Below are 21,112 nucleotides of genomic sequence, written 5' to 3' on the forward strand. Positions count from 1 at the left end.
CAAGGAGAAAGTGGACAGGAAACGATTTGCAAGCCACTATTATTAGAAACTGACAAGTCTGATAATAACCCACGTTCCACCATCTCCAGTGAGAATGAAGTATAACAACTACCGTGCACCTGCTTTGCACAATGCTCTTCCATCTCTGTGTTCCACACCTTACAATATTGTCATAACCATCCCCATTTGACAAAGTGGGGGGAGGAACTGAGAACCAGAGAGAGTGGGTGACCCTCTGAAGTGCATCTAGCCATTAAAAGTCAGAACGGGGATTGAAACTGTCATCTGTCCAACTTTGAGGCTCTGTGTGCCAGTCTGTCTTTAATGAAGAAGAAAGGGACAAAAATGATACATTAAGGGCTAAGGTAAAAAAATAAATAGGACAGAGATGGTCTGTCATAATCTAAGAGGGTTTCTGAGGAAGACTGTTGCACTTTTACTTTATTTAAAATATTTTAAATTTATTTTAAAACGGGGATGGGGCCTCCTGCTGTCTGCAGGGTTCAGCTGTGGGCGGGGGTGGAAGGAGAGGAACTGAGGCCCCAGGGTGGGGGGATTTGGCAAGAAGGGTGTCCCTATATCCCTCGCCCAGTGCCTGGCAGGGCCATGTGAGCATAGTGCAGTGGCCACCCGGGGCCCAGGTCCCAGGAAGGGAGGATGGGAGGCAGGGAAAGGCAGGTGCAGAACGTGAAGTCCACTTCGAGGCTGTGTTCCCGTGTGAGCAGTGAGTAGGTAGGGGGATAGGCAGCCCGCCTGGAGGGGACAGGCTGAATTTTGTCCTTAGAGTAATTGAACGATCCCGAGGTCTGGGTGGCCCTGTGTGCGTGCAGATGTCTCCGCTGGCTTGTCCCGCTTACTGTCCCAACCCTCTTGCGTCTCGTCGTCTCTCCCTCCTCCCCGAGTCCGTTTCTCTTCCCTGACCTTGCTGGCCTCCTTATTTCTTGTGCACGCGCTCTCCCCTTTCCCTCCTTCCTCCTCCCTAGCAACCCCTCTGACAAACTGTATCAGCGAATCCCTCAACAGTGTCCTATCTAACTTTTTTATTCATTGCATGATTTATTTTTAGCCTGAGACAACTGCATCCTAAAAATGGAGTTCCTGATGAGACAGGGGCTGGGCCCAGCTATGCGAGGTATCTGGGGCTCGGCCATTGAGCCTGGCCCTCAGTCCTTGCACGCATGTGTTGTGAGCCCACAAGTACTGCTAGCTGGAACCCAGGCAGTGGCGAGTAGGTCCTCCGGGCCCAGGAGTGATAGAGGGCAGGGACCAAATCTGCCTCTCTGTCCCCCTGCTTCTTGCAACCAGACCCCCCCCAAGAGTCTGGTTGGCTGCTTTCCTGCACTCAGTCTTCCTGGGAAAGTAGAACGAAACTTTTCCCAGATGAAGAGAACGCACCTGTTCCTTGTGGGGGTCTACCTGCTGTCCTCCTGCAGGGCAGAAGAGGGGCTCAACTTTCCCACGTACGACGGCAAGGACCGCGTGGTAAGCCTCACTGAGAAGAACTTCAAGCAGGTTTTGAAGAAGTACGACTTACTCTGCCTCTACTACCACGAGCCTGTGTCCTCAGACAAAGTCGCGCAGAAACAGTTCCAGCTCAAAGAAATCGTGCTGGAGGTAAGCAGGGGGCACGCTGGCCACCTTGTCCCAGCCAGCCCGGGCTGGCCAGTGGCTGGGGACGTGAGAACCTGTAGCTATAGAGACCCTGTCCTGAAGCCCGGCTGCATTTTAGTGTCGTGTGAATCTGAAGGTAGTCTTGTTGCAAAGCTGGGGTGTGTAGACCCAGGGTGGGGCCTGACTCCTAAAACAGGGAGAACCGAACATGTTGCATGATGCGTGGGTCTGGTTTAAAGTCTGTCCCATGATGCTCCCTCTTGCTTTCTCAAGGGCAGTTGTCTGTTTTCCGAGATAATTTAAAAAGTATCGTTAAGTGGCCGGGGTGAAATGCAATTCAGAGACGATTTGTGGGCTTCACTGGGCATGCTCACTCCCCACCCTCTGCTCGCTGGACACTTCCCGCGACCCTGGAGAGGCAGGAGGCATTTGACCTTTCTTCCCTCCATGGGTCAGCTGGGCAATAGCACTCAGTGATCTTCATCTCTTGTGACTTGGGTTCAGTCAACCTTGCACAGCATACACGCATGAAGATCTTTAGCTGCACATCCATTAGTTAACAGGAGGTTTCATTTTTTTTCTCCTCAGAAGGTTCTTGGTGTGAGTTCAGGGCAGATGCTGAAGTCAGTTCTTATTTTATCTGCATTACACGGCCTGTTTGTACGCCTGGCACCGTGGAGCCTATTCTCTAATCCTTGGTGGGGGCCCCAGGGCCAATTCCCGCAGCGCCTCTTGGACAGTGTAAGCTCACTTACACCTCAGGAGCGCCAGGCACTCGAGTAGTCACCAAGATCTCTTATCAGCCCCGTGCCCAGCCCAGGCACAAACCGGTGGAAAGAGATATTGGAGAATTACAGCAGCTTGTTAACTAGCACATCAGAGAGCTCAGCGTAATCAAACATTTTGATTAAGAGAGTTACCATATATGAAACTCATGTAGATTTGAATCTTGAAAAAAAAGCTTCAAATAAACTCCAGGAAAACATTCTCCTTTTTTTAGATCTTTGTGCTACATATGGAAACACCGCAGGCTGGGAAAAAAACAGGGCATAGAGCATAGCTTCTGCTTAGCCCCTGAAATCCTTGCTCATATCATCGCTTGTCTCAATCGGCCGCACTCCGTTACCGAGAGACCGAAAAAGTTAATTGAAAGCATCAAGAGCCTACCCTATATGCTCATCACTGTCCGGCAGCCTAGAACTCAAAAAGAATGTCAGTACAAGCGATCCCCTCCCTTTCTGATTCCCCATCATGTTAAAACACATGCACGAACATGCATACATGCACACACATATACCCATACACACACGTACACATGCTCTCCCCCAAGAATATATCTCCCTCAAAGACCTAGGGCCAAGCAGACCTGAGAAAGGACTTTCCCCAGGCTCACCACCCCTTCAGACACCTTTGATCCGAGAGTGCCCGTCAGACACCCACAGGACATAGGTGACAATTCCGCAGGGGACTGACGCTGAGGTGGGCATCGTTACGGGGAGAAGGACACGGAACTTGGAGTTGGGAGATCTCGATTTATATTCTGGCTTTGCCTCTCCTGGGCACATGACCTAGAGCAGGTTACTTCATTCCTCTGGGTCTCACTTTCTCATCCATAAATATGGAAAAAACAACTGTCATACATGCTTAAGAGATAATTAAGTAACAATAATTAACGTTTGTCGAATGCTTACTGTGTACAGAGGTGGTTCTAAGCACTTTGTATATGTTAGCTGGTTTAATCCTTATAGTGTTTCTATGGCATAGGTACAGTTCCTATCCCCATTTTACATATGGGGATACTGAGGCACAGAGAAGCTACGTTGCCCAGGGTCACCCAACTAGCGCAGGCAAAGGTGATCTTAGCCCCTGCACTGCCCTACTGCTAGAACCAAATAATACAGTTTTTAGTGAGCTGCTAGATATTCTGTCAAGGATCGTTTTGGAGTTTGCCTTGAATAGAGTTGCTCCACCCACGGGCCTGGACCCGGTGAGGCCGCCATATCACCCACAGCGCTGAGAAGCCCCGGATGGAGGCACCACTTGTGCAGATGCCCCAGCCAGGCAGGAGGCCTTGCTCCCTTATGAGGATGTGGTGGGGGTGGGGTTGAGGTATCTGTCAGGTGCAGACTGTTTCTCAGAGTCCAGGACAAAACTGATTCCAAGAATCCCATGGGTCGAAAGAGGGTGATTTAAGCCTCTACATTTTCTTCATAGTCAAAACAGTTATTTTGTCCTCTGAATTCCTTGGACCTGAGACCTGCATGAAGGGAAGTACTCTTGCTATTCCAGCGCAGTGGCTTTCGGGGGATAAAAGGAGGCAGCCCCCAGCCAATGTCCACAGGAAGTGAGGTCTCAGGCATGGGTGGACAGCGCAGGGGACAGCGCAGGGGCAGCTGGCTCCTCTCCTCCAACCGGTTCAGGAAAGTGGCTTCTAAAGTCTATCATAATTCACCGGGACCCAGTGCTCAGGGACACATACACAGTGGAAACGGATTTCATGGGACAATACTTATTATTATTTGGGGGAATACTTGGATTTTTAACAAAATTCTTCTCTCCTCTATTTTATTCTGTTCTGTTGTAGTCTGTTCTGTTCATCTACATTTAAAAAGAAGTATTGATTCCAACTTGTTATGTTGATTTCATTCTACAATGATGAGTTGCTATATTTCCCCCAATTGAAACACCTGAGACATGCTTAGGGGTTAGGAGCCCACAACCTGTCCTGTAAGGGCCACCCCATTCTGCTGAAAAGCCAGAGGAACTATCATCAGTTGTGGATTTTTGCCCACCATCCTAAGGGATGATAATAAAACAACCCAAAGACAGCCCCATCCACAGGGCGAGGGGGGCACCCCCTGACTCAGGATCTTGAAAGGCTGATCAGTCAGTCATCCGACCATCACTTACAGGTTGGGTCTTGGGGTAGATGCTGTGGACACAGGACAATGAGACCCTCCAGTGGCTCACGGCCTATTATGGAAGAAGGGCAAACAAAAAGCCACAGTGCAGTGGTGTCACCATCAGAAGCTGCTCCCAGAGCACAAAGAGCAAGGACCCTGCTACCTGGGAGACACGGGGAAGCTGTGACAAGAACTGGTTTGTGAACATGAGGAACACGTACCGGGCCGATAAGCAAGGGAGGGGAGGAGCAGCAAGAACAAGGATTCCGGCAGCCCTCAGGGATCTTCCCATCAAGTCTCCCTAAAATTGGCCCGTGAGGGCCTCATTCCTGAATTCAGGGGAGGGCTTTTGTCCAAAGGTGGTTAAGCCCCTCCAGGAGTGGCAGTCCTTTAAAATGTTGCCAGTCACTTCTACCTGCGTCTGACCACATGTGAGTTCCGTGTGGGACCAGGGTTTGACAAGGTGGAAGAGGAATAGGGAAAGAATAGAAGGTCACTAATGGCTTGGGCAGAAAAAGGGCAAATTAAATGACACCAGGCAGCACCAAGCTCAAGCTGCTTTCCAGTTGGGCCGGGGTCTAGCTCTGGAGGGTGCCAGGGGCAGTGCATGGCACCTACTTCTATAGAATGTTCCCAAGAGGCTTGCTGAAGGAATGGCACGTTCGATGAAATGTTCTCTTTAAGCACCACCTACACTGTTCTGAACTGTGGCTCCGTCGGGACGGGACTCAGGGCACCGGCAATCCCGATTCCTGGTTGGGCAGGTCATCCATGAAAGAGCATATGCTCACTTAGAAATGCTGGAATACATGGGAACGGAAAAAGAAGGCAATAAGAACATCCACTCAGAAAGCAACACGGTTTGCGCTGATAGATTTTGCTCCCGTACTTCCTGTCTACGTGTAAACATACAGTTTTCAATGGGTTTATGCCATATATACAGTCTTATATAATTTCATTTTTTTCATTTTTTCCCCAGTACATTGTATTTCTGTGTCATGAAAGAGTTTTATATTCTTGACCAACAGTGCCAAGGTTGGCCCAGCATTCCATGGTAGGATATGCATATTTTTAAGATAATTTTCTCCATTTGGGGATGTTGACACAATTTTCAGAGTTTTAAAAATCTTTGTTGAGATTTTTCATTTGGTTTTTAGCGAGATGGAATTTTCCCATACAATCATCTCCTGTATTCATCTTTTCCTCCTGTGAATTGTTTTTCCATGCCTTTGCCCCATTGTTCTGTTGAGATGTCAACATGATTATAAGGGGGGTTGCAGCTTCAGCCAAGACCGTGCACTGAGTTACACCACTGTGGCCAAATTCTATCAGCATCACCGGACTCAGGCACACGAGGAGGGCCTGCCCAGTGACTGAGCTTCCTCCTTGTTCTTTGGCTTCTACTCTTCCCTTAAAACTGCCGTGCAAGTCACTGCTGCTATCACCCACTTTTATTTATTTATTTTTTAAATATTTTTATTTATTTCTAGGAGAGAGAGAGAGAGAGAGACAGCGTGAGCAGGGGAGGGTCAGAGAGAGAGGGAGTCACAGACTGAAACAGGCTCTAGGCTCTGAGCTGGCAGTCAGCACAGAGCCCGACGCGGGGCTCGAACCCACGAACCGCGAGATCATGACCTAAGCGAAAGTCGGACGCTTAACCGACTAAGCCACCCAGGCGCCCCGATCACCCACTTTTAAAGGTTGTCAGAGAAAGTCCCCCAACATCACCGATCTCTCTCGGGTCGAAACGCTCAAGAAGCGGTACGCTCTAACATGGGCTTCCGCATCAGATAGACTTGGGGGCCAGTTCCCAAGGAAGATGCCCGTCTGAGTTCGGGCTCCATGTCGGTGAAGTGGAGACGATGGTGGTAGCGTGGCAAGAGCATAGCTTCTGCCAAACAGGAAGTACTTGACCAACACTGGCCACTTGCAGCCTGTACTGGCCTCTTCCATCACGATTTTAGACAGCATGCAGCCTAACCCTATCACTTCAAAGACTGAGAACACCAGGCCACTTTCAGACAGCTTGGGACTTGTGACATGGTGCCATGTTGCTTATTCATAGGCAGCTAGGCCCCAGAGAGGAGGAGTGACTTGCCCATGGTCCCAGATTCTTGACACCTCCTCTCCCTACCCCCCCTCCCCGCCCCCGCCCCACGTTGAGCTCTCCCTCTGTTCTCCCGGGCTTTGCTGAGTCTGTGCCTGACGCACTCAGCCACTTCGCCAACACCATTTCTTAACTAGGCCCCTTCCACGTTTTCAGTCACACTCCAGTCTCTGTCTCTGAGGGATGTTTCCAGTTTCCTCCTGAATCCTTCTTTTTTTTTTTTTTAAATGTTTTATTTATTTCTAGGAGAGAGAGAGAGAGACAGCGTGAGCAGGGGAGGGTCAGAGAGAGAGGGAGTCACAGATTGAAACAGGCTCCAGGCTCTGAGCTGGCAGTCAGCACAGAGCCTGATGCGGGGCTTGAACCCACGAACCGCGAGATCATGACCTAAACGAAAGTCGGACGCTTAACCGACTAAGCCACCCAGGCGCCCCGTCCTTCCCGACTCCTTCTGACTTACGCTTTCCTTCCACGGAGATACATGTTGAAATTCTCCCTCTGGATTGGAAGACTCCCGAGGGCAACCTGAATGCAAAGCAACCTTGGTAATAGAGGAAACGAGAAAACAAATGGAATCAAATCCATATGGGCAAGGACCAGAATCCTGCTTGCGAGTCAAAAACACAATAGAATGAATGAACAGGGGATGTGGCAACGTGGCAGAACATCACCCGGACGGCAGAAGGGGATGAGCTGGCTGTGCGTGAGCAGTATGGCAGCCCCACTGGGCGTTCCTGAGCTCCCTGGGAACAGTGTTCCAGGCACCTAAGCCAGATGTGGGAACAGTTTATCCCTTCCTCTCTCCTGCTTTCACACAGATCCCACCCCAAGGCCAGGACCCACTGCTCATCCTCTGCAGCCCTCCACTTCCAGGGAACCAGCATCCCGGCCTGCACAAGGGGAAAGGAGAAAGGACCAAAACGTTTTCCTAGTGAGCTTCATGCGCATATAGAAACCATGTCATGCCTACTCCGACATCTGCAGAAGGAAAAGGAGAAAGGAGACGTGATGGACCTCAGTTTTACCCTACATCATGTCTTGTAGTCAAAGTTGTTGTTGTTTTGAGACAGAGAGTAGGGGGGAGGGACAGAGGGAGAGAGAGGGTTTTAAAAAAATGTTTATTTAATTTGAAAGAGAAGGAGAGAGCAGCAGAGGGGCAGAGAGAGAGAGAATCCCAAGCAGGCTCCCTGTTGTCGGCACAGACCCTGACGCAGGGCTTGAACCCATGAACCATGAGATCATGATCTGAGCTGAAACCAAGAGTCAGATACTTAACCAACTGAGCCACACAGGTGCCTTGAAAGAGAGAATCTTAAGTAGGCCCTAAGCTCAGCACAGAGCCCGATGTGGGGCTTGATCCCACAATCCTGGGGTCATGACCTGAGCTGAAAACAAGAGTCAACGCTCAACTGACCGAGCCGCCCAGGCGCCCCTCATGTTCAAAGTGTGTACATGTGTTTTGTGGGAGCACACAAATAGGCCAACCTGTAACCAATATACATTTACTGGGTTAGGAGAAACCCCGGGGGATCTTCTCAGGCAAGTCACTGAGTGATTTAGAATAGGAACATAAGTATTGTGAATCCCTGAACGGAAGTATTAGTTCACCAAGTATCCGTTGCTCTCTCCAGACTCTGAGTACCGTTAGCAAGAATAGGAGAACGAATGAGTCAGTGAACAGATGATGAACGAGCTGTGCCTTCCTCATTGTGAGCAGTGAGAACTGGTTCGGTTGTTGAGGGCGAGCTAGGTCCCTGAGATAGGCAGGCAGCCCTGACCCGCGGGAATAGCCACACCATCCTGGTGGTTGCATGCCAGGATGCTGTGGTGCTCCTGTTACTTTTCAACAGGACTCAGCTAGGGTGTGAGGTCTGAGGCTGCTCCTCAGGTCTGAGGCTGCTTCTGTTCTTCCTGCTTAAGGAAGTCCTACTTCCACTCACCACCTGAAAGCTGCTGCCATCCTCACACAGCCTGCCCAGTGGCTTTCTCCTAGGCCCTCTTAGATGCTGATTGCAGGATGATCAGTGGTCACATAAAATTATTGGAAATGGACTGCACACCAGGAAGAAGACAGCTTGTTGTGACCAATTTTCCAAGGCTGGTAAACAGATTATTTTCCAATAATTTTAGATGGTGACTCTGGCACGGATTACGCACGAGGCCCTATGGTGCTGGGGGAGGCTGGTCCCACCATCTGTAGCAGAATCAAGAATCCAAATCCTGGGCCACGTCGGCCTCTGGGTTCTGCCACTATTTAAGGAGGTCTCTTGCTGCTGCTGCTGAGTCTGCAAAGGTCCCTAACAGACTGAGCTCCCTTCTCTATTCAGAACTTAGTCTCCTAATCAATTTGCATGTCAGTGAAGTATCTTTGGCTGGGAGCTCAACCTCTTCGGACCCTGCGGTGTGCCCAGCATCATTGGATGTGACTTTCCGTGTGCACTTTCTGAGCGGGGCCATCCTCTTATATCTGACCTCAGATGAGGGAGCCACGCTCAGGAAGAGCAGACAACTGGAGTTCAGGGTGCTGAAATTCTCTTTAGCTTGCTTTTTGGATCCAGAGCAAGTCATGGATGAGCACTGCATTTCCCTTGTCTACTAAACCAATTGTGTAGTTTCTGTCCGTGAATGAAAAACCTTCAGTGAAAGCAGGTGAATGGAAATTTCTCATAAAATTATAAGAAGCTGTACAAGTTTCAGGTATTATTATTTGGTTATGCTGATTACTATTTAGGAGGTTCTTCTATGTAGGATGCCTAAGTGAGGGTCTGAAATATACTCGGTGCTCATCGACTGCTAATTCTCTTCGCCTGTTGCTTGAAATTTAGACCATGTTCTTGGCCAGTTGCAATGGTTCTCTCAACCTTGGCTGCATATTGGAATCACCACAGAGTTTTTAAAAATACTGGTGCCTGGGTCTTCTCATCCAAGGTACTGATTTCATCGGTGATGGGGTAAGGGGTGATATCTAGGTACTAGAGTTTCTAAAAGTTCTCTAGGGGATTCTCATGTGCAGCCAAGTTTGCAGACACTTGAGACTTGATGCTCAAAATGTGGGACCCAGAGTAGCGGCAGTGACATCACCTGGGTGCTCGTTACATTTAAATGGGATTCCCCAAGTGATTCAGAGGCATGTTTCCAAAGCACAATACTGGCCTCCTGGGTTGGAGAAATCTTCCAGATGACCAGAATCATGTTTTAATTGATTCACCCTTGGTCTGTTTCCTCTCCCCCATGGCCCTGTTAGCATACCGCTGGTTTGATAAGTTGGTACTGGGGCTATAGGGATTCAAACCTGTGCTGGGTCTCACCCAAGCCTCCCAGTGGGCTCCCACTCTCCCCTCTCACAGTCAGGGATTGACACTTTGGACCTCCTTAAAGGGGATGACTGGGCCCATTGGAAGCCTTACTCTACTTGAGAGGTTTCCCATTGAGTTATGGGGTTTTCTAAGGTCAAATCAGAAGGTAATCTTTGGTCAGGGTCCAGGATGTACCTTTAGAAAGAAGAAAAACGTCTGTTGGGTTGCTGTGTCGCATTGTCCTTTTCTAGAAAGAAATGACAAATCAGAGAACCCTAGAGAATAGGGGATACTAAGGTGTTACCGTGTTTAACAGGAAACTAGAGAAAGCTGGTTACAGCATACTAGTGAGTGTTCTATAATGTGAATCTTAGCCTTATGGCCACCCAAAGAGAAACATTCCTTCTTTCATTGGTCCATTAAATATTCATACCTGCTTCCTTACAAAATGCAAATGGCGTGGCCCCCATAGCTAAGGAGATGTTCTTTTATTAATGCTAAGAACTCTAACTTCCTTTAGGTCTCTGCTTAAATGGCATCTTCTGAAAGAAGTTATTTCCCTGATCTCCTACACAGATCCCTCTCTGAGCACTCCTTTTGACCTCTCTTCCCTACTCTCTCTTTTCTCGATAGAGCTTGACTGGCACATTGCCCATTGTCTGGCACCCTTAGAGAATGTAAAATCCACAAGGGCAGAGGCAAAATGTTCTCTCCATTGCTGTATGCAGCCCCTACATTAGCGTCTGACTCCTGGTGGGGCACCAGCAGTGTTTGTTGAGTGAATGTTAAGTGAACAGAAGAGAAGGAGAAGGGAGATAGCATTGATTATGAATTCACCATAAACCATACCCAGTAGGGGACTTTATATATGTTACTCTACTTAACTCTTAAACATTTGTTCACATCCCATGCAAAGAAATGATCCTGAAAGTAGAGACTGCCCAAGGTCACAAAGCTACAAAATGGCGGAGCACATATCAGGATTAGAATTCATGTCTGTCTGGTTCCAAATGACACCCTCCTTCCACACCCAAGAACAGTCGAAAAGGATTGTTTTGTGTTTGTAAGTGGTGTCAACTTAAAAAGGGACGAGCCTTTAGCTTTTATTCTGGATTTTCACCCGTACTTGAGCAACATTTAACTGTACAATTGGATTATGTTGAACCAAAATGACTAGTGTGAGCAAATGGGCTAATGCTTAGCACCTACTTGAGATTTGATAAAAATCCAGAAAACACTGGATGGATGGATGGATGGATGGATGGATGGATGGATGGATGGAGAGAGAAAGGGAAAGGCAAACAATTATAAATGTATCGCCTATATTGAAAATATATTTGCCCTTGGTCTCTGTTTAAAATTAAATCTATTCATAAAAAAGCATTGAGTGGAACAGTATAAAATTAGGTTGACTCTGCCAGATTCAGGAAGCTGTTTGTCATCCTTGCTTAATCCCACTGACATATGGGTAAAACTTATTTTTTTTTAAAACCACAGAACTCTCAGTCCCAAGTATATATCCAGCATGTGCAGAAACCTGTGGGCTCTGTAAGGCTGACCCTGCCTTCGAACCTATTTAGCACTGGCAAATGTCCCCACGGCTGCATTGCTAAACCCCAGGAGAGGAAGGCAAAGTCAAGTTGCTGGAGTCGAGTAAATCTGCAGATGGAATGATGTGGGAGCTGCGGGCAGAGAATAGCAGCACACACAGGATTCAGGTATTTCTTCCAACTGTTCGCTGCCCAAATATGGCATTCTCCAAACTTGCACCTGCTGCCCTCTGTAAAATCAGATGAGGTCAGGCTTATTTTGGTTTGGCTCTGGGAACGAACCCTCGCATAGAGCCAGTCGTCTCTCCGACGAGGTATACCCATGCCCACTCTTAAACTGCAGATCTTAGAGCCCAAGTGCTGCCCAAATATATGATGAGAGTTTGCTGTGCACTTCCCAGGGGCAGACGCTGGAAAGACAGGAGTGCTATTATAAGATCATGGCTTGAGTCAACGACAGTGAAATTCTAACTTCCATATAGACATTTAATAGAGATTCACAAAATGGAAAACACACTGTTGACTCAGAAGTTTTAAACGTTGAAACTTTCTTCCAAATAGGGTGTCTGGCCATCATAACCCTTAGGTGGACTTTCTCCCAAAGTTACACGTTTTGAAATGGAGACATGAGATACCATGAGAGTCACCACAATAAAACGACCATAAGATAAAGCAGTCTAGTAAAAAGTCAAAAACAAAATCTTTCAGAATCACTCGTTTTTTTGTTAAAAGCAGCAGCCCCACCCTCCTGTAGTCTGAGCTCCGTGGTTGGCATGGAGGATTTTCGTAGAATTGACAGCTCAGCCTTCGCATCTCCAGTGACTTCTTCCACCAAGAGAGCCAGCCGTCCAGAGTACTGAGTCTGTACCCAAAAAAAGCCCCAGAGGCTCCCTCTTCTAAAACCTGGCTGTGATTTTATCCAGATAAGCCGTTTCTGTTTGGACAGCCATGCAGGAAGAGGGCCAGCGCGCCATCTTGCGGTGGGCCGGTCGGGCCAGAGCCGCTTCTGAGTGCCCGCAGAGGCTGTTCCAGGAGCGCCCGCCTGCTGCCCGGCGCGCGGTGCCAGGCAGGCCTCTCCTCGCCATCTGCTGTGTGCTGGGCGGGGAGGCGGGCCAGGCGAGCCAGCAGGTACTCTCTCACATGCTCACCTGCCTCCACGTCCCCCCGCCACACACAGCCGTTTGGCTCAGGACGCCGAACGGAGCTGACCACGCTCACCGGATTTATTTATGAAGAAAATGAGACCCCTCTCCCCCAGACCTGAAGAAAACAGCAGACGCGGCATAAACGGGAGCCTTCGGTATCGCCTGACGAAGAAGCACACGTTCTGGAGTCAGACCCACCTCGCGCTGGCTTGTGACCACGGCCAGGTCACGTCACTCCTCCAGGCTCCCTTTGTACAGATAGAAGCCACAGTACCTCCAGCACAGAGTTGTTACAAAGAGAACGAGGGGCCGCGCCAGGCGAGCGGCACACGTTTGGCGCACGGTAAGGGGCTGTGGTTGTAATGACTGTGCACGTGAAAGCGGCTTGCCCCGCCCACGCGTCGGCTGTCCATGCTACTTGTTGTCACCAGCAGGTGCCGTCAGAGCAGGCGCTGGTCAGACCGTTCACGCGGTGCAGCCATGCGGCAGCAGGCCTCTCTTCCGCTTGTCGCCGCTCGCTGGGGGAGCGACGGTCAAAGAGCCCCGCGTCTGCCCATTATCTTATATTTAGGGAGCTTCTCCATTGGCTGAAGCACCTCTCTGCATTGTTTGTTTGCTTTTGAAAAATTTTTTTTGATGTTTGTTCAGTTTAGAGAGAGCGTGAGCGGGGGAGGGACAGTGAGAGGGAGACAGACTCCGAAGCAGCTCCAGACTCTGAGCTGTCAGCACAGAGCCTGACGCGGGGCTCGAACCCACGAACCGTGAGACCATGACCTGAGCCCAAGTCGAACCGTGAGACCATGACCTGAGCCCAAGTCGGATGCTTAACCGACTGAGCCCCCCAGGCGCCCCTGTTTGTTTTTGGATGAGGCGCACCAAGCTATGGAAGGTTTAGTTAGAAAAGGGCTGGTCTCCCCCTGGCTTCCAGAACGTAGTTACTATTTTGTGGGACTCAGTTCTGGGGCAGGCTGAGGAGGGAGCTACCAGAAGAGGTTGGGTCCGGGGCTGCCAGATGGCATTTTCACAGCCTCTCAGGCACAACGGAACCCTGTCCAGAGCAACGTTAGAGGGTGCCGCCTGGCCCCATGTCAGTCAAAGCCATTTTTGAAAACATTCCGTTGCAACAGTGTTTTTAGTATGAAAAGGGAGACACCTGGCCTTTCTCATCCAGTCAGTGTGGACATGGCAAGATGCTACAGGAGGAAAGATTGTGATCCCGGGTTAGAGACCATTGTAGAGCAGTGGCTCCCAACGTGTAGCATCTGCATGACCAGGGATAGGTTTCTCGTTGCAGATGCAAGTGCGTGTCACAAAATCCCAGACGTGCTGAACCAACAACTCTGAGGTGGGCCCAGGAAATCTGTTTTCATGGGACCTTCCTCCAGGTAATGCTGATGTGGGCTCAGATTCAGGGACCGCCAGCTCGGTGTCACAGTGTTGCCTCAAGTGTGACCCCTACAGGAATGAGATCTCATTTGTAGACTAGAAAGTAGAGATCAGAGAGGTTGTGACCTGCAGTGAGCGACAGAGCAAGACCCAGGTGCGAGAGTACAATGTAATGGGTGAGAGCCTGGGCTCCAGAGCCACGATGTCAGGTTGGAACCCAGCTTTGTTGGTCACCCTCTCTCTATGCCTCCATTTCCTCATCTGCAAACTTCTACTTTATGTGGGTTTGGGGAAGACTCAATGAGGTAATTCATGCAAGGCTCTGGAGCAGTGTCTGATATATAGCTAACACCCAGCAGGTGCCATTTATATTATGGTTGGTATACTGCTTCTCAACATGGTAGAGTGGAAGGAACACACAGCCTTGGCCCTTGGGTTTCTTCCTTGGTGTTGACCATCGCGAGAGCCTCACAGTGCCAATAAAAACAAGTGACAGCCTCCCTCTTCCCCCAACAATCAGATGCCACCCATTCCAGCCCCAGCAGGCCCCAGTACTTACTTCAGTCTCATAAAATAGCTGTTCCATTCCCTCGTCTCTCTCCCGCGTGGGGATGTCATGTGCAATGCCCAGCTATACATAGCCCAGGCCTCATTTGAGGGTGTTGGAAAGTGACAGGAGATTACCGGGGATAAACGTCAGCTCTCCGGTTTCAAGGGAGGGCACACAGTTGTTGAACTGCTTGACATGTCGCCAGATGGTATCAGGGACAGTGGGTGAAAACAGTTTGCTTCTTGGCTTACATGGAAAGAGCAGGATCGCAGCCAGGGTATTTTTAATGACTGGCCTGAGGGACATTCCCTTCGAGCAAAGATCTGTGACACTTTTCCCCAGGCTCGTCAGTCCTCCCTTTTCTCTGGATTCTTGACTTTGCAGAAAGTATTCCGCGCCCCCCCCCACACACACCCAGTTCCCTTTATTTTTTTTAATGTTTTATTTATTTCTGAGAGAGAGAGAGAGAGAGAGAGAGAGAGAGACAGTGTGAGCAGGGGAGGGCCAGAGAGAGAGGGAGACACAGAATCCAAAACACGCTCCAGGCTCTGAGCTGTCAGCACAGAGCCCGACGTGGGGCTCGAACCCACAAACTGTGAGATCATGACCTGAGCCAAAGTCGGACGCTTAACCGACTGAGCCACCAGGTGCCCCAGACCCAGTCCCCTTTAATGGAGCCACTGTATGTCCTCTGCTGCCCCATGCCGTCCCCACCTTCCCTCTGCCCATGAAATGTGGTATGAATGTAGCTTTCTTCAATCTGTCCCTGGCATTGAGCACCACAAAGGGACCGGACTTGGAAGGACAACCATGGGGCCCCGGTGTTCCGCATGTGCTATCCTGGGGCCCAAGGGAACAGTCACGTGGCCCACGGGTGCTGGCTGGAGCTTTGTCTCCCGCCTTTCATGGGTCAACTTCTTAAACAAGTGGGCCACACCTGCTCTAACATGTGCTAGCCACCCACTCAAGTGCTCAACTACCAGTGCTTTGGCTCCTGGCCCAGCGCTTCTCTGAAAGGTCACCAGTGACTTACCCGTCCTGAAAGGAGACCTCATGGTGGTCCTACTGTCCGTGACCCCCCCCCCCCGCAATTTTCGATCCAACCACCTGCTCCTTCTCTAGCCGCTCTCCTCTCATGACTTTGGATCCCTATGTTCCCTGTCCTCCTCTGATTTCTGCACCACCCCCAATTCCTCTCCACCTCCAGAGCGGCTCCTCTTCCTGCTCTTGCCTCCTATGAGATGGTCAATCCTCCCCACTGTGGTTTCCCTACACACTGTTCTCCCTGAAGACGCCAGCCGCCCTTACACTCCCCCCTCCCACCTCCACCACTCCACTGGGTCCTCGCCCCCGAGCTTGGTACCTCCAGCCCTTGGCTGGATCTCGACTGCCATGAACACATTGCATCTAATCCAAACTGAGAATCTTGCCTCCGGTTCTGGCATGCCCTCCTGATGCCACTGCTTTGTCCTTCACTCTGTCCCCTGGCTGGAGACCCTGGAGTCATCTTACCTCCCCCCCTTCTCTCTCCAAAGCCACAGAAGAGTTGCTGATCTGACTGACTCTCCATGTGTAACATCACCTCCCTGGTTACTTCTTCCCCGTCCGCTGCTGCTGCCTCAGTCTGAGATCAGTCATGTCACATGCAGACAATGGCGTCAGGCCCTCAGCTGGTCACCTTTCCTTTCCACTCTTCTTTCTGTCTATCTGGGCTGTGCCCTCAGGTCAGCCCTCCTCAAGCTCAAAGTAGCCATGTTGTTCTCTTACACAAACACTCCCAACTCAGAACTGCTCATTCCAGTATTCAAATCCTTTACTCTCTTTCTCTCACACGTGCCTTAAATACACCACTCCATTCGACATCCTCAGATAAGCTCTCTGTTCAAGTAAGGCAACCTGTTCTACACTCACCCTGCACAGCTGTGTCTCCAAATGTCCGCTCTGCCATTTTGTCTTCCTGAGATGCCCTCGCCGCTCTCCGCTGCCTGGCCACACTCTCCTCCTTGCTCAAAGTCCAGCGGGCCTCCCCTCTTCCACGCAGCCTCCTCTTTCATTCATTCATTTGCTTAGAAACCAAATGGTGTTTTTATCTTCTGCAGGTAGAGATGTAGTTCCAGCTCTTCTGATTTCTCAGGGAAAGCCAGAAACCTCAATTTCCACATGAAAGTGGTTAACTTGCAAATTGGCACACCGTACTGCAAAGATGGTACCTACTATAGCCCCTTAAGATTGCAATTTATAGAGTACTTCATGTGCAACACGGATGTGAAATAGTAACGTATGCAGTGTACAGATACAAAAGCGAGTAACAATTCTACTTTTCAGGACAGGTTTGGCTCTATAGATTTTCCTGAAAATTGGGAGTTGAATATGCTATTCTATGAATTTGGGATCTAAATGATAGGTGAAAAATTTGGCTGTGTTTTTCATTTCACAGTGGAATTTAGTAATATAACACTTCCATCAGTTCATGTAACCAGATGACTTCAATATCTTCTTGTTATTTTTATTTTATGAAAATATTCAGTGAAACAATTTTTACTGAGATACAGCTGACATGTAACATTATATTTGATTTAGGTATACAGAATAATTGTTTGATACATGTATATATTGTAAAATGGTCACCATGGTAATTTTAGTTAACACATCCATCACCACATATAGCTACTGATTTTTTCCTTGTGTTGAGAACTTTTCAGATCTATTCTCTTAGCAACTTTCAGACATACAATACAGTCTGACATATATATGTGTGTATTTATTTGCATATATAATACTGTATTATATATGTAAACTATACCTATTATGCTGTATATTACATATTCTATTTTAGCAGCTTTCAGACATATATATGTATATACAATACTGTATTTTGTATTTATATATAATATATATTATGTATTTATACACATAAACTTTCAGACATACAATACAGTATTATGTATACACATATATTTGTATATATGTGTATACATAATACTGTATTTTATATTTATATATTTCTTTTTTTTTTAATATTTTTTATTTATTTCTAGGAGAGAGAGACAGCGTGAGCAGGGGAGGGTCAGAGAGAGAGGGAGATACAGACTCTGAAACAGGCTCCAGGCTCTGAGCTGGCAGTCAGCACAGAGCCCGACGCGGGGCTCGAACCCACGAACCGCGAGATCATGACCTAAGCGAAAGTCGGACGCTTAACCGACTAAGCCACCCAGGCGCCCCTATATTTATATATTTCTATATAAATAATATTTATTTTAAATTTATATATTGTATGGAATACATATTTTATATTTATACATATATACATTACATATAATATATTGTATGTTATTTGTAAAGTGTATTATATATATTATGTATATGTATAACACTATACCCATTATGCTGTATATTACATCCATAGGACTTATTTGCCTTATAAGTGGATGTTTGTACCTTTTGACCCCCTTCATTGATTTTGTCCGCCCCCTCCACCCTACCTCTGGCAACCACCCATCTGTTCTCTGTATCTATGAGTTAAGTTTTATTGTATCTTTTTGTTTTGTTTTTGGATTCTACATCTAAATGAGTTCATACCGAAAGCAAGGAACTAAGGGTTTGAGATCCATTCTGGTCAGGTACTGTACTAGGGAGAGTACGGGAGAAAGACAGACATGGACAGAGAGCTGATAGGCTATCACATGAGTAGGTGCAGACAAGCAACCTGTAGGTTGAGGTGTGCTTGTGAGCTGAGAAAGAGGCGTGTCCTCCTCGGACAGGAGTGCTGAAGGCACCCAACTCAGACGGGGGGGGGGCGGGGCGGGGAGGGAGGCTCAGGGGATGCCTTTTGCGGCACTGACATTTCCATGTAGACATCACGGCTGGTGAAGAGACAGGCTCTTCTAGGAAGCGGGAAGGGTGGACATGAACGGGGCACGTTCGGTGCCTCTGTGTGACTGAACCAGGTGCTCCTGCAGACAGCTGCAGCCGGTGCCGGCCTTGCGCCTGGGGACACAGCTGAACGAGATTACCCCGTACCAGGACCTCCTGAGGCAGGAGAGAGCTTGACGTTTGGAGGAACCGAAGAAGAGTGCATTAAGTAAGAGGCAGAGTGGTCCCAAATGAGGTTGGAGAGGCAGGCAGGCCAACCGGGCAGGGCCTGGCTGGCCACGCTAGGGATTTTAGAGTTCATCCTGAGTGTGCAGAAGTTCAATCCACGCCGCTTCTCACAGCCCCCTAGGCTCTGCATGGTTTGACCTCCCTGCTCACAAGCTCTCTCTGAGCCTCCATAACCCTAGTTTCCTTTAGTGCCTACCAGGTAATTTTCCATTAGCTTCTTCCCTAATGAAACTACACGGTCCTTGATGCTCTGACGTGTCTTACACGCTTTTGTTTATCACACGCACCTTGATCATAGCAGGTCCTCAATTCATAGTTTTTGCTTTCTTTCCATTCCAGCACATTCGGCTTTGATCCTTTGGAAGTGGCACAAGGTCCTTATCCAGCTGTCTTAATACTAAGAACAAAATTCAACATTTATTTAGCACTTATTGCATGCCCAAAGCTGTGTCAACAACTTTACGTGCATTATCTCATGTAACCTTCAAAACAGCCTCATGAAACGGGCTGTTATCATCCACATTTTATAGCAGACTCACAGCACTTAGGGCCAAGTCAGTTGGGAACCCAGGTCACTGACGCCAAGTGGTGTGTTCTTTTTTTTTTTTTTTTTTGAGAGACAGAGAGTGACAGAGCATGAGCAGGGGAGGGGCAGAGAGAGGGAGACACAGAATCCGAAGCAGCTCCAGGCTCCGAGCTACAAGCACAGAGCCTAACATGGGGCTCGAACCCACGGACCGCGAGATCATGACCTGAGCCGAAGTCAGACGCTCAACCGATTGAGCCCCCCAGGCGCTCCCAAGTGCTATATTCTTAATGACTGGGATAAGCTATTTAAAGGTGAGATTCATTTGTTCATTTAAAGATGAGATCTACTTTGATTCCGTCATTACAGAGGTAGCATTGGTGTAATAAATGCCTATACAATGCGATATAAAGAGAAAAAGGGTATACCATGACGTATGCTTATTTACACTGAATTGTACATATTATTTAGTATAACTTTTTTTTAAAGTTAGTTTTGTACTCAAAAGGATCATCTGGGGCACCTGGATGGTTCAGTCGGTTAGGCGTCTGACTCTTGATCTCAGCTCAGGTCTTGATCCTCAGGGTCATGAGTTCAAGCCCTGCGTTGGGCTCTGTGCTGGGTGTGAAGCCAACTTAAAAAAAATAATAATAGGGGCACCAGGGTGGGTTAGTCGGTTAAGTGTCCGACTTTCGCTTAGGTCATGATCTCACGGTTCGTGGGTTCGAGCCCTGCGTCGGGCTCTGTGCTGATTGCCAGCTCAGAGCCTGGAGCCTGTTTCAGAGTCTGTGACTCCCTCTCTCTCTGACCCTCCCCTGCTCACGCTGTCTCTCTCTCTCTCCTAGAAATAAATAAAACATAAAATAATAATAATAATAATAAAATAAAATAATTAAAAAATTGAAAAAAAGAATTATCTATGGCCAAAGCAAATCCTAATGTTTCTGGAAAGAATAAGCATTGCATCAGTGCCCAGAGCTGCGTATGCCAACCATTCTCCAGGCTGGACAAGGACAGACCATCTGAGAAGTAACCAACCAACCAAACTAACAAAACCAGCAGGGGAAAGATTATAAGTCAATACAAGAAAATTGCAGTCAGATGGGACAAGAGTATTCCAGTCTTCTTGGAATTTAGGAGACATATTGACTATTTTTTTCTCTTCCTCATATTTGTAACTCTTAATCACTGTAATTAGTGACAATTTGGCTCAGAAGCCCCTTGAATTTATGAAGTGCTCGGGCCAGCCCATCCATTCATCCAAAGTATGAGGAGTGTCTGTAAGGAGGTAGATGAGAGACCAGAGGCACAAAATGGGGTCTTTCTCCTTAGGGAGGAAAGATGGATGAAACAGAAGAGACTTATACATGACTCTCATGGCTGCAAAATAAGTGTCAGAGAGCCATGTCCCTGCCGTGGGTTGTTGGAATTCACAGAGAGGAGGCTGGAGTGAAAGATGAGCCTGGAGCTGGCTTTACAGCCAGGGGCGCCAAGGCTGGCAGCGAATGAGAGAGAGTGCAGTGAGACTGGGCTGCTCGAGAGGGGGGGGAAGGACAGATGAGCTGGAGATTTAGGATCAGAGCAAAGGCGAGATAAGATGGAGCCAAGTGAGGGAGGCAAACAATGTCCGGCCGGCCCCCTCAGCCTGGCAGGGACTCTTGGTCCCGGGGGGACTGGGTCATGTCAGGACTCAGCCCAGGAGGGCCCGGACTTTCATCACAGATGTTCTCCCCCAACCCAGTCTCACTGCTGTCCCTTGGGTTGCTGCCAGTCCCAGCCGCCCTTGGCTCAGCCCATGAGGGGTGCTTGCTGGGGTTGACGGGAGCGATGACAGAGCTCAAGTGGGCAGGCTTTGGGCCTAATCGGGGTGGGAGGCGAGAGTGACCAGCAGCGCTGGGACCGTGCCAAGGAGGAGGTGGGCAGCTCTCAGCTAGCAC

At 48.6% G+C, this 21,112-nt stretch overlaps 1 protein-coding gene across 1 annotated transcript in view; it reads left to right on the top strand.

The window, feature by feature from the left end:
* The first annotated feature begins 1,347 nt into the window (after positions 1–1,347).
* CASQ2 (calsequestrin 2) overlaps positions 1,348–21,112 on the top strand; it is a 64,999-nt gene continuing 45,234 nt past the window's right edge. The window contains exon 1 of the mRNA XM_039242757.1: positions 1,348–1,614. Within this exon, the coding sequence (XP_039098688.1) occupies positions 1,381–1,614 (234 nt within the window). The 5' untranslated portion in view covers positions 1,348–1,380. The remainder of the gene's footprint in view (positions 1,615–21,112) is intronic.

Source organism: Hyaena hyaena, unplaced genomic scaffold (genome assembly GCF_003009895.1).
Source record: "Hyaena hyaena isolate Hyena2069 unplaced genomic scaffold, ASM300989v1 scaffold_217, whole genome shotgun sequence".
NCBI lineage: Eukaryota > Metazoa > Chordata > Mammalia > Carnivora > Hyaenidae > Hyaena > Hyaena hyaena.